The 15,429-nt window shown below is 33.0% G+C and overlaps 2 protein-coding genes across 7 annotated transcripts; both read left to right on the forward strand.

Moving 5' to 3' along the window:
- Positions 1-869: 869 nt before the first annotated feature.
- Positions 870-3,706, forward strand: LOC149800099 (uncharacterized). Its single transcript, XM_089959677.1, has 3 exons — positions 870-1,150; positions 2,265-2,414; positions 3,325-3,706. The coding sequence occupies exons 1-3, from the start codon at positions 1,103-1,105 to the stop codon at positions 3,586-3,588; spliced, it is 462 nt and encodes a 153-aa protein (XP_089815803.1). The 5' UTR covers positions 870-1,102; the 3' UTR covers positions 3,589-3,706.
- A 364-nt stretch (positions 3,707-4,070) lies between these two features.
- Positions 4,071-15,129, forward strand: LOC149800100 (uncharacterized). Of its 6 annotated transcripts, XM_089959670.1 has the most exons (11): positions 4,099-4,361; positions 4,899-5,071; positions 6,250-6,394; positions 7,045-7,131; positions 7,662-7,758; positions 8,410-8,487; positions 8,858-8,913; positions 9,646-9,723; positions 10,083-10,160; positions 11,508-11,585; positions 13,289-15,129. In XM_089959670.1, the coding sequence occupies exons 1-11, from the start codon at positions 4,250-4,252 to the stop codon at positions 13,363-13,365; spliced, it is 1,059 nt and encodes a 352-aa protein (XP_089815796.1). In that variant the 5' UTR covers positions 4,099-4,249; the 3' UTR covers positions 13,366-15,129. The 6 variants fall into 6 exon arrangements, with proteins under 6 accessions (XP_089815802.1, XP_089815800.1, XP_089815799.1 ...); XM_089959674.1 differs by lacking the exon at positions 9,646-9,723 and having other exon boundaries at positions 4,082-4,361; XM_089959673.1 differs by lacking the exon at positions 10,083-10,160 and having other exon boundaries at positions 4,084-4,361.
- Positions 15,130-15,429: the final 300 nt, after the last annotated feature.

Raw genomic sequence — 15,429 nt, forward strand, 5'->3', positions numbered from 1 at the left:
TAACATTATTCCTTGTTTACAGTGGCAAACCTTACGCATCGGCGCCCGCATATAGGGGAGAGCGGGGCTGCTTCCCCTCCCCCAATAACACTTAAAAGCTGACCACCTCATGTTTGTCCCGTCTCCTCAGCCCCACCTACCCCACAAAAAAGATTATGTGGGCACCCTGAAGCTTAGGAACCTTATATGGGGGAAGATGCCAGATTCGCTACTGTCCAGGAAAAAATGTCATACAGTCCTGTCTTCTTGACTTTTGGCTTCATGTTTTAAGGCAGATAAATAAGAACTGATTATGAAGTGACTATGCCATTGAAGTAAACTTAGTTGTCCATGGACCCAGAATGAAAGCCAGTCCAGGCTTATTCATTTTAAACGGCGGTTCCTCTGGCATGATAACCACCGAATCACCACGGTTTCTGTTTCCATTAGAGCCTCTTAAGAGATGTTGGACAGAGCATCGCGCCTATTTAAGATCATTGAGACCAAAAGCGTTTACAAGGAATTAGTTGTGAGGGACAGAATGAACATTAAAAGAAAATAAAAGCCCTGCATTTGCACAGAAGTACATGTCTTAAACTGATATCGTCATTTTGTTTCAAGTATTTAGATTTGATTAGTATTACATGAAAGTGTATTACGAGTATAGCATTTAATTCCGTTGAGAGAGAGAGAGAGAGAGAGAGAATAAACCTGCCCATGACAGCTAATACTTGTGATAAAGGTATCACTCTGAAACACTAAAATGTAGACCCCTTTCAAGAGATATCAATATCACTTTGTAGAATGTAAATCAGGGTCAGAGCAGGAGGGGGTTTCCAGAACCAACCACCCCACCGCTAGAAAAAAACAAAGCAGAAACCCCACCCGATACGTCCATTGTTACAGCCTACAAGCCTGGAATTGTTGATATTGTTAAGGCCTTCAAACCGCAACAACGTATATGTTCGTACGATGCAGTATACGTTATGTAGCTACCAAGCCTTAACAATGTTGTTGGAATATTTTCTCTGTTGCGCATGTGCGCAATTTCTAAAACTAAAACATCCGGTTGCGGAAGCTGTGCGTAATTAAGTAGTTGAAAGCAGAACGTTGAGAATTTGAAATGGAAAATATGTCGACTGAGACCCATATGACAGCTCATACTATGCTGGTATATTTATCCTAATATTTCCTTAACACACTTGTCACAATATATGAAATTGATTTTTCGCTGACATGTTTAAACCTTGAATAATTCACCACTATCTCACACGGCAAACATCATGGCGATATGACTCAAATTGTTAAAGCAACGTTAAAAATGCCAATCAAACCAATACATACTGCTTGGTCCTAAATTAAAATAATACCCCTCTGATATGAAATACATCTACCATGGTGGTCATCTTGAAAATTGTACAGGTACTCTTAGTGGGTGCATGGTAATAGGTCAGTCCTACATGTAAGACATAGCACACTTTGATTTTGTTTAGGTGCTAGAAACTTGAAAACGGGCCCGTTTCTTTTGTGAGAATTTGAATTTATTAGAGAAAGGGCATCATAGTAAGTAAAGTACGACTAAAACATTATAACTTTACTTTGTAGAAAAGCGTCGTTATTTTAGTTGTCAGTTGTGTGAAATATTCCAGAAAATTTTACTTTCATAACGATGTTAGTCGACATCAAAACACACTACACAGCGCGTTAGTTAAAACATAATTATCAGCGTCAGGTATTACAGGTAGGACTAGGTAATAGGTCACATGTCATTTACTAAAAGATTTATAATTTTCTGTTTAGTTGGTCCTTATAACTTTTACATCTAATATTTACACGTTATTCATTTTGAAAATCGTTCTATTGCAATGGATGTATATGTAGATATGGTGTTTTAACCAAAGATGACCCAAAATTAAAATGGTGCTGATTTGATGAAAATCTGATCACCACTGGTCCTGTATTTTCAGTTGACAGTTCTATCTACATCATGTTTCCCCTCAAGACTTTTTATTATGCTTGGTTTTTCCTAAATGAAAATGGTACCAATATAGTATCCAATATTGCTACAATTGCAGCTGTTTTGTCAAATTAGTTGATATGTGATTTTCACTGAAAGACTTCTTATCATGTCCTGTTGATTCGGAATGAAATATACCTCTCAGACATTAGACATCTGCTAGGACAGACATCTTCAGAATCATTTAGCTACTCCCCTGAATTGGTAGTCCTATTTATATGGTATCAAAACAATGTAATAACTCATAATTTGTTATCATCTGCTGCAGTCAGCATCCAAAAAGCTGCGCCACATCTTTACAGATGAACAACTGCATGCATTGGAAACAGAATGGAATGCAGGATTGACGAGTGTAAAGGATGGCAGAAGAATCGAGAACCTGGCCAACTCTCAGAACCTTACAATGCAACAAGTCAGGGTTAGTTGTTTTAAAGAATTTCCTCTTTCTTGCAAAGTTTTGATATCCAGCAGCTTAATGAATTGCATTTCTTAATAATTTAAAAGCAATACAGTTGGTTATATTAATCAATTACTGTCGTAAGTCAGAGTTGCAGGATATTTCCAGTGTTTGCTTCTCAATTTTCAAATGAAAGTAAAACTTCTCAAAAGTACATTTCTTTTCAATTAATTAAAATCTTTGGCTTTAACATTTCTTTAGGTTTCTTGATCTCTATTTCACCTTAGAAATGAATGTTCTCAGTTGTTTTCATATTCAGTTTTTTTTGGGGGGGTGCAGAAGTAAATGTATTCAATAGTTTGTAAATCATTTAAATACATCCGTTCTTTGAAATTATGATTTTATTGCATCTTTGAATATATTTTAGTCTGCCTAAAAACCATATGCTAGGCACATGCTTTGCAATTTGGTTTTTGGAGGTTGGTACAAAATGGATTGCCCATTGTCAAGGATCGTAGGGGGCCCCGAATGGCCGAGTGGTCTAAAGCGCTCTCATTATGAATCACTGCCATCTCACCTCAGTTTGCGTGGGTTCGAGTCTCGGATTCAACAAATGTGGGTATGTGAGAAGCTTGCCAGTAGCTTCTTGTGGGTCGGTGGTTGTTTCCGGGGTTTTCCAGGGTTCTTCCTCCACCATTAATACTTGACGCCATGTATAGCCTATCATGTGCTGAAAAATGGCATTAAACCCCACAACAACAGCAACAACAAAAAAATCAATGATCATTATTCTCAAGGACAGATTATACAGGAAAGAAACATGATGAAATAGAGTGCAGCAGGTCAGTGGAAGCTCGCATTATCTAGGATGAATTTAATAATGTTGATGACACAATGAATAGCATACAGTCTGGTTATTTATTATTTTCAGGACTGGATTGGAAATCAGCGGCAAAAACAGAAACACAGCATTCAGCAGCCTGCTGTCTCAAGCTCTGCTTCCAAGCCAGAACCAATACAGTTGAAAGGGCCTAGTGCATACAATATATTTTGCAAGGGAAAATCACTTGGTAGGCTAAATATGTTATTGGTCACAAACTTTTTTATTGCTCTGTGCAGTTTTGATAAAGCCAGTCCTGTACCACACTATTTCCAAAAATGGAAGAAAAAGGAAATTTATTTTCATTCCCTTTGAAAGTGTTGCTTCGTTTTTAACAGATTCTAACAAAAGAATGTTTAGGTCTTTGTCCTACTCTGTATAAGACCATGTTATATCTGAATTCATATAATAGCGGAGTGTGCTATAGCGGGGTAAAACTGTATATATTGACTTATGCTGACATCATTTGCTTAATTATTCTGCATAAACTTAGATTTTCTCTGATATCTTACCATGTGCCCACTTGGTAATTTTACACTGAATAATCCTGTCTGTCCGTCAGTTTGCCCATATGCAGATCATTTATTTACTTCTTGTAAACTTAATAGTACACTGGTGCTGAGATAGTGATCATCTTTAGGTGATGTTTCATTAAGATGTGTGTGTGTGTGTGTGTTACATCTTTTGACACCTCAGCACAATAGTGGCTATGCAGTGGCAACTAAAGGTACATTTAACATGATCTAACAGTGAATTTGCACATAAGTTTAGGAAGACAAACCATTCATAATATGAACATTATTATCAACAATATAAAATATAAATCGTAAAGATGTTAAATTCTGTCAAATGTATATGAAATAAAAAATAAAGGTCATTAGTTGTGTGTTGAGAACACTCTTATTGGGTTATTGACAAATTTAGAAAGCAAATGAATTGTATTGTACAGAAATTACTACAAATGCATCTGTGTTGAATGGCTTCATTTTGCAAATATTATATAATGAAGGAGTCTCATAAATCTATTACTCTTGTTATGTTACTAATTTTTATTTATTTTCAGTCTGTACTTTTAAGATGTCAGAGAGGTAAAATAACTTTGATTTAGTGATATATACACTCTGGTAATGGTGTTAATGGCTGTTTGTTTTGTATGAATGTAATTTAAAACTCTTTTTTCTGATCACTTTGCTTTTTGTCTTGTTTTTGATGCTGCGACATAGTGAATGTGTGGAAAGTAGTGCTTTACCTGTTTCTTCTGGCATGTTCTGTTATTAATTTATTATTCAGGTATTATTGCTTACATTTTTCTCTAGCCTTGTGTATGCACATGTATAACCAGACTCATTAATCTCTTTGCAGCATACTCTGAGCAATTTTTTTATAAAATGCATCTTTAAATTATATTCACATATATGTGTAACTGTATGCTAATGGTGTTTGAAAAATAATGACACTGTTATTCTTAATACATATTAATACCTAGATGGTAAAGTGAATTTTGTTTATTATTATTGTAAACTTCAATTTATATGCCTATATCACTTTTGAATTATTTTTTGTGGTTAGTTTTGTTTATGAAAGTATCGGAATTCTTTTATATTATTATCTATATTTGTTTAAAGAGCCATCATCCTCAGGAACTACTTTTGTTCAGTGGGCAAATGAATGGAAGTATCTGCCTGCTTCAGAAAAGGTCCAATATCAGCAGACTGCTGAGGAACAGAGGCAAAATTTGTCAACATCTGTGGGCACCCCAAAATTCATAAGGCACCACCTAAAACTGATCAGTCAGTCGGTAAGTCATGTTTCTTGATTCAGTATGAAGTTATGTCTGTCCAGTTAACATGAAGTCATGTATGAGGTCATCTTTCAGATCCTATGAATACTTCAACCTGGAGGAAGAGAACCTGCATCTAACAAACATTGATTTATAAAATGTACTACTGTAGTGTTTCAGGTAACAATGTAAATATTATAGATTCCTTCATTTCTGTTTTTAATAAAATGCAGTTTTAAACAAGCTAATTTCACTGATGATTAGACTTGAGGTTCATTTAGAACTGATTTGTTTAAATACTTTTTTAGTTTTCATTTTTATTTTGATGCTGAGGTTGTCATTATTTTGTAAATCTTTGCTTGCCATTTAGTTGGCAGAGTTTGCTTGCTAATACATTCTCTCCCATTTTTTCGGTCTCTCCATTTCTTTCTTTCTTTTACTTGTCTGTGATTTCTTTCTTTCTTTTACTTGTCTGTGCTTTTACTTTGGTTTTTAGCTCTACTGGTCATATCAGAAAGGAAAAGAGCTTAGATGGCTGGTCATATCAACATTGTGTTTTCACCAAAAGACTTCGTATACTGTCTTACTGGTCCAAAATTAAAATGGTGCTGTTATTGAGTCCAATATTTCTACAATGATATCTTGTCATTCCTACTTTTAAATAGAAAGTAATTTGAACATGGAGGGTTTATATTTCATATTAACGGTTGGTAATGTGTCAGGTTGGTACTAATGATAATGATGCAAACTAGTTCTCAATCTGTCCACAGTGGAGGCCCTATGGATGGCTATATCAATATGGGGATTTCACCAAAAGACCTCTTTTGCTAACTACATAATCCTGAAAATGCACATCTTGCCAATGGTACATCATATATGGCTGGCTTGATGGCTGTCTTGAAATCTTGTTGTCCTCATTCCCCTTTAATGACTGGTAATATTGAAATGTGGGCTTTTCGCCAGAAGACTTTTAATGTCTGCTTGGCCTAAATGGAAATGATGTCAATCTGAAATCCAAAGTGTTCACAGCAGCTAATTTGATAATCTTCTTAGCACTTAATAACAGTAACACCAGAGATAGTTTCAAGACTTCACAGTTAATAGAAAGAAATGGTTTTATCTTGAATTCCTGAAAATTCTATTTGCCCAGTAAAGCATCATTTTTTTTGAGGGACTTTGTTATCATGTATTTTCAGTGTGAAGCTCTTAATGACATGGGTGTAAATATTGGTGGTCTGTTTACTGACAGTACTAGACGTGTTGGTGTATTCGGTAACACAAGGGCCTACCAGTTTTTTCAGACTGTTGAATGGAAAGATCAGTTCGTAACCAGCATGATGGGTTTGTATAACTAATCAGTTTTATATCATTTTATGACAATTTTTCAGTGGCAGAAAATATTTGTTTCTAGGCCAAGTATTACATTACATTGTTAGCTTTTAGGCAGATTAATAGTGTCATGATCATTTGGCCAAAATTGCATTATATGTAATAAATTTGTCAATTAGTTTAAATATATCAATACATAGCTGCTTTATTTACTGGCTTGTATATTTGAATTTGTTATGTTCAAGATGGTGTCCACTACTTTTAGACTAGGTCCAGATATTGTTTGAAATGCTACTAGGTTCAAAAGGGAAAGTGACACTTTTTTTGAAAGCTTGTTTTATACATGTAATTGCCAGAAAATAAACATAGATTACACTGGGTTATACATTCACATGTGAACAAAATTAATTAAGAATGGTAAAGAAACAAATCAACATATACAACAGGAATTTGGCTAGCATATTTTGTATTTATATGTAACTGAGTTTTTCTGCCAATTACAGTATTGTACAAAATTATTTTATACATTGGATTTAAGATCCATGTCCATTCATTTTCGATGGCATTTTGTTTGCAAACTCATATGAAGGCTTTTAAAATCTTGAATGACATGAATATTTATTGTTTGAATATGCAATTTAGGCTTCAGTTTAATTTTTTAGATTCACAGACAAGTTTATCACCAGCAGTTGATGAAATCAAGAAAAAATATGTGTCACAAGTGCGACAGATCTTTAATGACTGCTGGGGTAATATTTGATACAAATTTCATTTTTGTCATCACTTACATTTATTTAGATAAAGAGAAAGAAATATGAATGCCTTCTATAGTAATGGTCATCATTTGTATGGCAGGGAAAATTTATGTTTACTGAACTGTCAGTTAACCATGATAGCATTTTCTCCATCTTCAGTAATATGTATCCTTGTATCCTCCATGTTTGCAATTGAAAAACCCATTCAGTTTATCTTCATGAATTGTTCAGCTGCCAAATGTCATGTCATGTTTCAATTTTCTAATATGTTTGATGCATGGTAAATGAATGTTTATCTTACATTCACAAAATGTGTGTTATCAAGGTATGACTGATGAATGTTAAATCCATTACCCACATTAAGATGAAGTCTTCAAGTAAAAAAAACCTTTTATTATAGGTAATAAATATTTATTAAATGTAATTGTAAGTTTCAACATCTGAAATTTCATTGTACAACTTAATGCTTTACTTACAATTACTATGAACAAATGTCTGTCATTAAGTGACAATATCTTTTTCAGCCAAGACAACAGGAAAGAATAAAGTGCCATACAAGACAATAAAAGATAACTTGTATCAGGTAGAGATTAAGAACTTGCCTAATGGTGTTAAATTTAGGTAAGTGTTCTTTCTTCTTTTCTCTGTAGACTTTATATTCATTATGAGTAATATATTACCTTGCTGATATCATATATCAAATTATGTTGCCATGTATTAGGTGCTGCATTAGGTTCAGATGCTGATGTGATGTATCAAGTTATATTAGGTACTTATGATGCTGATACTATGTATCAAGTTTTTGCCATCTTTTGAGTTTTGTAAAAAACTAATGCAACATTGGATAAAACAAATGCACATAGAAAAAGCACAGAATACACTAATTCCACCAATGGGTATAACAGCAACATTGGTTAATGGTTTCATTCAGGTTTATGCATATGGTAAAAGTCCCAGATCCAGGGATGGCTGGCTGTGTTATACTTGTAATGTAGTATAAAGAAGGAGTTCATTTCATAATGTATGCACCCTTACCTGCACTCTTACAGTGACCCTCAAGCAGAGAGGTCATCTCTGTATCAAGTTCATATTACAGAATCAGAAAATCAAAAGAGAGCCACTCAACTTTTGATTAAGTATTGTACATTATTCACTAGCCTTGAATGCAAGACATCCTGCAAAATTCTTGTTCATTGAAGTAATTGTATGTTCATGAATTGTTTTTTAACTATCCAAGATTGTGTCTCAGTTGTATTTTTTTGTGTGTGCCAGGGACCCAAGCTGTATGGGCCTTCCAACTCTAAAAGAAATAATTAATGCGAGAGACAGTTTGGAATTCTCCGTCACAAGGTACTTGGCCATTGAAACTACTCTAAAATGATCAAAGTCAGAGAGTTGCAATCTAAGGAAACAATTTAAGGTTACATGTGGACAGTACATCATAAATTTGTAATCCACTCTGCAGTGGGACAAACTGAGAATCAAGAGTAAATCTCTGCCAAGCAGAGAAGCATAGTGTTTGTTGTTTTGGATTATAAGCTGTCTATACAGTGAAGATTTTATGCCCATTAATTATACAGTTTAAATACATATATATGTATAGTGTGTTTCTTATCATTTTAGATTGTGTTTTTGTTTTTTATTTTAAAAGGTTTTACTTTAGCTTACAAAATGTCTGTTAGGGTTAGTTATTCACTTCTTTATAATTTCTTTTTTAAAGGACAAGTAAAGTAGCCACAAGAACATCATCAGATGAGCCTTGCCATCTGAATCAAGGTAATTTATATTATGACATACCTTTTGGTGTGTTCGCAGCATGAAAAGGCTGATCTGTGAATATATATGCCTTGGATTATTATGCATTTATATTAGAATTCATACACTTAACCAAGTAAAGCAGTAATATATGTACCTAATATCGTGATAATGGTAGATTGCTTACTCAGTGATGATCAGTTCTAATGGCCATCTGATTACATTTATCTTTTACTTGTACATGCATTTGAAGCTTTTTTTGGACATATCCAACATAGATGCAGGATTTTTGTTATGTTTGTATTCATATAAAGATTTACTGACCAGATTTTGAAGCAACTAAAAGCTGTAAATTAAATGTGTACAGCATGTTCATATGCATAACAAAGTAATATGTTATTTAGGCCCTTGCGATTCTTTATCCATTTTGGCATATTTTTAAATTAAGCATTATTTGATGAAAACCATTTTGGTTTAGTTTTCTCAGAAACTAATTTAGTTATGCATTTGGATTTTAGTAGTCCTCTTTATATTGACAGCCAACTTAAATCAGATTTATAAGCTTTTTTACTTGTATTCTGAATCGTTTTGGGGGGGGGTGCATTTCGGTCTTGGAATTAGGCCAACTTTATATGTTGCACTATCCTTGTGTGACAGAATTTACGTGGTGGTAGTGGAATGTTGATGGCAAAATAGTAAAAGAAGCATCACTTAATTGCATGAGGAAACTTAACAAATTTTGTTTTCTTGCAGAACAGGTTGAAATTCCAAATGCAATTAAAGATTCACTGGAAGATGAGGGAAACCAAACTGCCTTTGTTCCCAATCTAGGTACTTTCTTAAGAATGGTCATTTTATTTTTACCTTCCCATTGCATTTTATTTTCTACTGGCCATTCATCTATAATTCGTTAGGTGGGTAGCTCTCAGCCAAACTGAGATTAGTAGGCATGTTTCTATACATATGTAGATGATGAGTTTATCATTGCATTGGAATGACTCTGCCTTCTTTCTTTTGGACTTGCATGCAATACATTTTGGCTGCCTTTTTTTAAATAAAAAATCTTGTAACTCATGTAGTATGCCTAATAGCAGTTCTTTTAACAAGTTATTTCCTTGCACATTTGCTTTTTTAAAAAGCAGTATCACTTAATAACATCAGAAAACTTAATGAAATTTGTTTTACTTCAGATCATAATGGTGTTCCAAATGTAATGCAAGAGTCACTGGAAGATAAGGGAAAGCAAAAGGCCTTTGTTCCCAATCCAGGTACTCTCCTGACAAAGGTCTCATTTCATTTTTTGCTCCCATTGCATTGTGTCATGGTAACTGCTACTGGCTAATCATCCATCACTTGTTTGCTGTGTAGCTCTTGGCTAAATTGAAATTAATATGCATGTTTATATGCATATGTAGACGGTATAATGAGTTTATCATTGTATTATAACGACTCTTTCTTTTGGACTAACATGCAATACATTTTAGCTGCATTCTTTCTATAAACAGCCCAGTTTTTTTAATAATTGTTATTTCAATAAGTTCTTTATTGGCACAAACATTTTTTTAAAGTCTCAGTCTGTCTGACATTCTCGAGATTGCTTTTTTAATAATTACAGTAATGATTTCAATTCAGAATTATTGATAAATATATGCATGTCCCTGATGCAGTATGTATATTCATTTTTTAAGATAATCATTCAACCACATCATCACAATAGGGCTAGATATTCATGCTCCAAATTTTTGTTATACCCAGCACAAAACTTTGGTGTCATTGAATTAAAAACAACATTATAACAGGTTTCTCTTAAGCCAGAAACAACATCAGATGTATGTGTATGTGTGATTTAGATTTTTAACGTTGCTTTAATAATCTGAGTCATATCTTGGTGATGTCTGCAGTGTGACAGTTTTTTTGATCCAGCACTGGGGCATCATGCTGCAGACATGTGGCATCATTTCCCACTAAGTGACATTATCTTAACACCAGGCCAACCAGTCCTAAAACTACCCTCTTAGTGCTCCGCACCAAGCATGGCAGCTGCTAGTACCATTTTTATAAGTCTTTCTTAGGACTTAGCTGGTGTTCAAACCCATGACATCCATCATCCAAGACAGATGCTCTAACCACTGAGCCACGGGAGCAGTCCAACATCAAGTCAAGTTAAAAACAATGTATCAACAACAAAGTTAAAATCCAATGCAATGGGAACCATATATATATTATATAATGGCCAGCATTATCATATATAACTTGTGAGTATGCAGATTGAGTGATGATACAGCATGCTTTCAGTTGGATTCTTAACATAAATTGGGAAAGTGCAATATGTCATCTTTAGGTTATTCTTTATTGCTGTTATGCCACCTTATGCAGGTGAAATTAAGTGTTAATACAGAGACCCCTATATTGTCTTCACTATTGCAAATGTTGAATACATTTGCTCCATTGTTTGTAAAAGTAACAAAATGTTTTCTTTATTCTTACACTAGAGAAATCAAATCATGATTTTCTCTAAGTTTCAACAATTTTTATAACAAAAATAAAGCAGTTCATTGTTTTACTGTCTGATAATTGTTTTGTACTCGTTTCACAGTTTTAAAATTTATTTATAGTTGAAGCTGAGCTTTTGATGGACCTCACTGATTCAGAGGATACAAATTCAGTGTTAGAGGTTATGGAACCCTCAACATGTAAGAATTGCTTTAGGAGTGTATATTAACCTCTTGTAATAAGTGTACACAATTTTTATCTCTTTATGTCATATATAACTGATAAATGCTTATGCAATAACTTGTTATCTGTCCAGCCATTAGTGCTAATTTGTTATTGCTTCTTCTCCTAACAAACTGGAAGGGTTGCTGAAACTGTACACTTATTTGTTGCAAGGTCTAGTTTGCCCTTCAGACATGCATGTAATATGGCTGCCATGGTGACAACCTTGAGAATCTTATTGATATGCCTTCTCAACAGCATGAACAGTTTTCTGGAACATGCATTCTTCTCCAACCAGTTTATTATTTTATTTTAATCATTCTGATCTTATTGAAAATATTATCAGTGCTGGACAAAGAATTTGTTAAGTGTTAGAAGCAGACCTAAAAAAACATGAAAAACCTAAATTTTCATTTGACCTTAGAAACCTAACAAAATCACAAAGAAACTGTAGGAAACCTAAATAGATAATATAAACCTAAAATGTTTTTTTTTTTTAAACCTGAAAAATATTTTTAAAACTTTGAAGAAAAAAACTTAATAATAACCAAAAATTTTCAAATTCAACTTCACTTCTAACCCTGTTATTATTATGTTTGCTAAGTTATTTAAAAATGCATTCAGGTTGTGGAAGTTATGATTTTTATGTGTTATATAGTAATATTGTGTGCATTTTTGCTATGAAACTACACCTATTCATTCAGAAAATACCCATTGGTCTTAAATGTCTAAACTGTACTCCTCTGACATCCAGTACAGCTGCCATGGTGGCCATCTTGAAAATCTTTTCACCTTCCCAGTTACTGTTATTTGTGATATTAAAGGCAGTTAAGACATATTCCTTGCATCCAGTAACTCCTCAGATATTTGGAAAATGAATTGTTCTCTTGTTATTACATATTTTTTTAATTTAACCCTGAGATCTTCTTCTTAATATTTCCAGTGATTGACAAATTATTTTTTTATTATAAATGACAGTTTATTGAAAATTGAATTATAATTTTGTAAGCTATTAAGATTTGCATATGTTGTATGTTAATATAGTATGCATTTCTTGTGATCAGTGAAATTATGTTGCAAAATTTGTGAAGTGCACAGTATAATGTATAACAGTGAGAAATCAAAGAGCAAATTGGCCTTGAACATGTTGTAAAGAAATTATTCTCATTTGTAAACAATAACTGATTTGAAATAGAATTGTTAGCTGCATTAAGCTTACTTACTTTGTTCTGAATTAGTGCTGTATGTATTAAATCTTTATTTCCAGTATGTATGTATGTATGTACGTATGTATGTATGTATGCATGCATGCATGCATGTTTGTATGTATGTATGTATGTATGTAAGCATCTTTGTATGTATGTTTATATTTATGAATATATGTATGTATGTATGTATGTATGTATGTACACATCTATATATGTATGTATGTATGTACGCATCTTTGTATGTATGTATGTATGCATATTTGTATTAGGGTATAGTATCATGTCCAAACGATAATGCCTTTATGGTGCCAATTAAATTAAAGTTTTAAAAAATTGTATCAGTCTATCTTATGAAAAAGTATAGGATTTAACTGTTCTTGAAATTAAATTATAGTGCCACACTCATGCTTATTGTGTCTACTGATTAACAGGAATACAATAAGAAAATAAATATCTAAATTTTTTAATTTCAGCTGATTGGTTTGAGGTGGAGAAGATACTGAAAACAAAAAAAAAAAGGAAAAGGCAAAGGCAAACAATATCTCATTAAGTGGAAGGGATATGAGAAGCCAACCTGGGAACCAGAACACAATATTAGAAAACCCAAAAAATTACAAGAAAAGGATTAACATCAATACATATACTACACCACTTTCCTTCAGTGTGAATATCATTTCCTATCATCAAACCAGTTATCATATTTACCATAAATATTCAGAGACAGCTTTATTATCTACCTATTCATTTGTTATATAGGTACAAATTAGTACTACTTCAAGCCAATTTTACTATAATTCTGGATTGATCGGACTGTGTAAAGATAGGGCTTAATATTTAAAAAAAAACACAAGATAATTTATTACATTTGTATTTTTATCACCCATGAGCTGGATTTAGTTGGTACTTATTTGTTCAAGTTTTGACATTGTTTCTCGATGCAACAATTGCAGTCTGATGATTTTTTCTAATATTTATTTCTTGTACATATGTATATATTTTGCCAATGTAATACTCAAATGATAAGAGTATATGCTTAGATCCTAAATAATTGTTATGTCCATAGCGTCTTTTTGATAACTAAATTGAATGACTTCATATTTTTCCTACATTATGATTTCAAACATTCAATGGCAGAACAGAAACACACTTGCAGATGTCAACACGTTGCTCCATCGCTGCTGAAATTTAATGTACTTCATGTACAGTAGGCACATAAATCCAGTCCATATTTCGTAGGTATGACAAAAATACCAAAATCTTTTCATTACAGATCAAATGGGAAAGCTGTTTTAATGCACATTCATTCACAATATGACTACAAATTTAAATTTTAAGTAGATCAAAATGCCATTTTCTTTCAGAAGGTATGTGTAGCACGTGACATTTCAAATTTATCTGGGTGGATTTAAGTGGGCATTAATAATGTTGTGTACTGATGAATATTTGCTTGTGTATTTAGCTTTTTGAAATGCGGCATACATTCAATTACTTTGTTTCATGTAGTGTATTTTTGTTTATGTAATTAAGCCTTAGGTAGAATAAGAAAATTAGCCTATAATAAAAAGGTTACTTCATTTGTATAGGAAAATATGAACTCGTTTTGTCGGATGGATATACTGCATTCTCAAGTGAAGTAACCTATAACTGTTAACTTGCTAGCTTAATCAAAAATGTATCTTGCCTGTAATATTGTGTATTCAGAATATGAACTACACAAATTGGACATTGAAAGTAGCCAAATTTCTGCTAGGTGACAATATTACAGCTATCAAAATGCAGCCAGTACTGACATATAGTCATTTAAAAGCCTTTTTAGAAACCCTGCCAGTATATTGTGAGGCAGGTTAATGTCAGTTGCAACAGAAGTTGTTGAATATGTTTCAATATCTTGGAGGACTCTATAAAAGATTCACCATGTAAAGTTGAGAAAACTGTTATTTATATCCATCTTGGCACAGAATCTTAATGTCACTTTTGTGAGGGAGAGGGGTGATTGGATTTTTATTTAAAAAAATGATATTTTAAGTTTGCGAAAAAAGATGTTGCTTTCCATTAATAAATTTCTCATTCAGGAAAAATGTTGCTTAGAAAATGCATTTTGATTTTGGATCGTGGACACTCTTTGCAACTTTTTCTTTTTTCTTAGAAGTCACTTTGCATATTAAACTTTAACTGGTGTTTAAGCAATAATCAGTTTAATCTTTGCTAGATGCTTCAGTATTATAGTTCCTTGCTGAAAAAACAAATTTATTTTGCATTTGTATTGAATTTGTCACAAGTGAATGCACATATTGAATAAAATGATGAAACTGGATTAAGTTTTGTTTTTACAATGTTTTTGTTTTTCATGCCTTGTTGTCTTGCCTGCTTTAAAGAGAGTATGACTTAGATAAGGCAGACTTTTTTCTGAATGCTCATAATTCTCATACGTTTGGGTTGATAACTCTCATACTGTGGAATCAGGTAAGACCTTTAATAGCCATTCACCTCTACTCTTCCTCTGACTCTTGATTAAATAGAAAATTTTGGACTTATTGATATTAAATTCTGCAACCTTGTTGAAGGATTTGGATCTTCAACTGTGTGTGATATCAAAATTATCCTTTTGGCAACT

The sequence above is a fragment of the Sinohyriopsis cumingii genome, chromosome 5 (assembly GCF_028554795.1).
Source record: "Sinohyriopsis cumingii isolate HCF-2022 chromosome 5, ASM2855479v2, whole genome shotgun sequence".
Classification (NCBI taxonomy): domain Eukaryota; kingdom Metazoa; phylum Mollusca; class Bivalvia; order Unionida; family Unionidae; genus Sinohyriopsis; species Sinohyriopsis cumingii.

What these genes read in the sequence shown, in the direction of transcription:
- LOC149800100 (XM_089959670.1), top strand. Translation starts at nt 4,250, where the DNA reads ATGGCTTCATTTTGCAAATATTATATAATGAAGGAGTCTCATAAATCT. An exon ending in TGCCTTTGTTCCCAATCTAG is followed by an intron (nt 9,724 to 10,082) that starts GTACTTTCTTAA and finishes GTTTTACTTCAG; the next exon opens with ATCATAATGGTGTTCCAAAT. An exon ending in GGCCTTTGTTCCCAATCCAG is followed by an intron (nt 10,161 to 11,507) that starts GTACTCTCCTGA and finishes ATTTATTTATAG; the next exon opens with TTGAAGCTGAGCTTTTGATG.
- LOC149800099 (XM_089959677.1), top strand. Translation starts at nt 1,103, where the DNA reads ATGGAAAATATGTCGACTGAGACCCATATGACAGCTCATACTATGCTG. An exon ending in TGACAGCTCATACTATGCTG is followed by an intron (nt 1,151 to 2,264) that starts GTATATTTATCC and finishes CATCTGCTGCAG; the next exon opens with TCAGCATCCAAAAAGCTGCG. An exon ending in TTACAATGCAACAAGTCAGG is followed by an intron (nt 2,415 to 3,324) that starts GTTAGTTGTTTT and finishes TATTATTTTCAG; the next exon opens with GACTGGATTGGAAATCAGCG.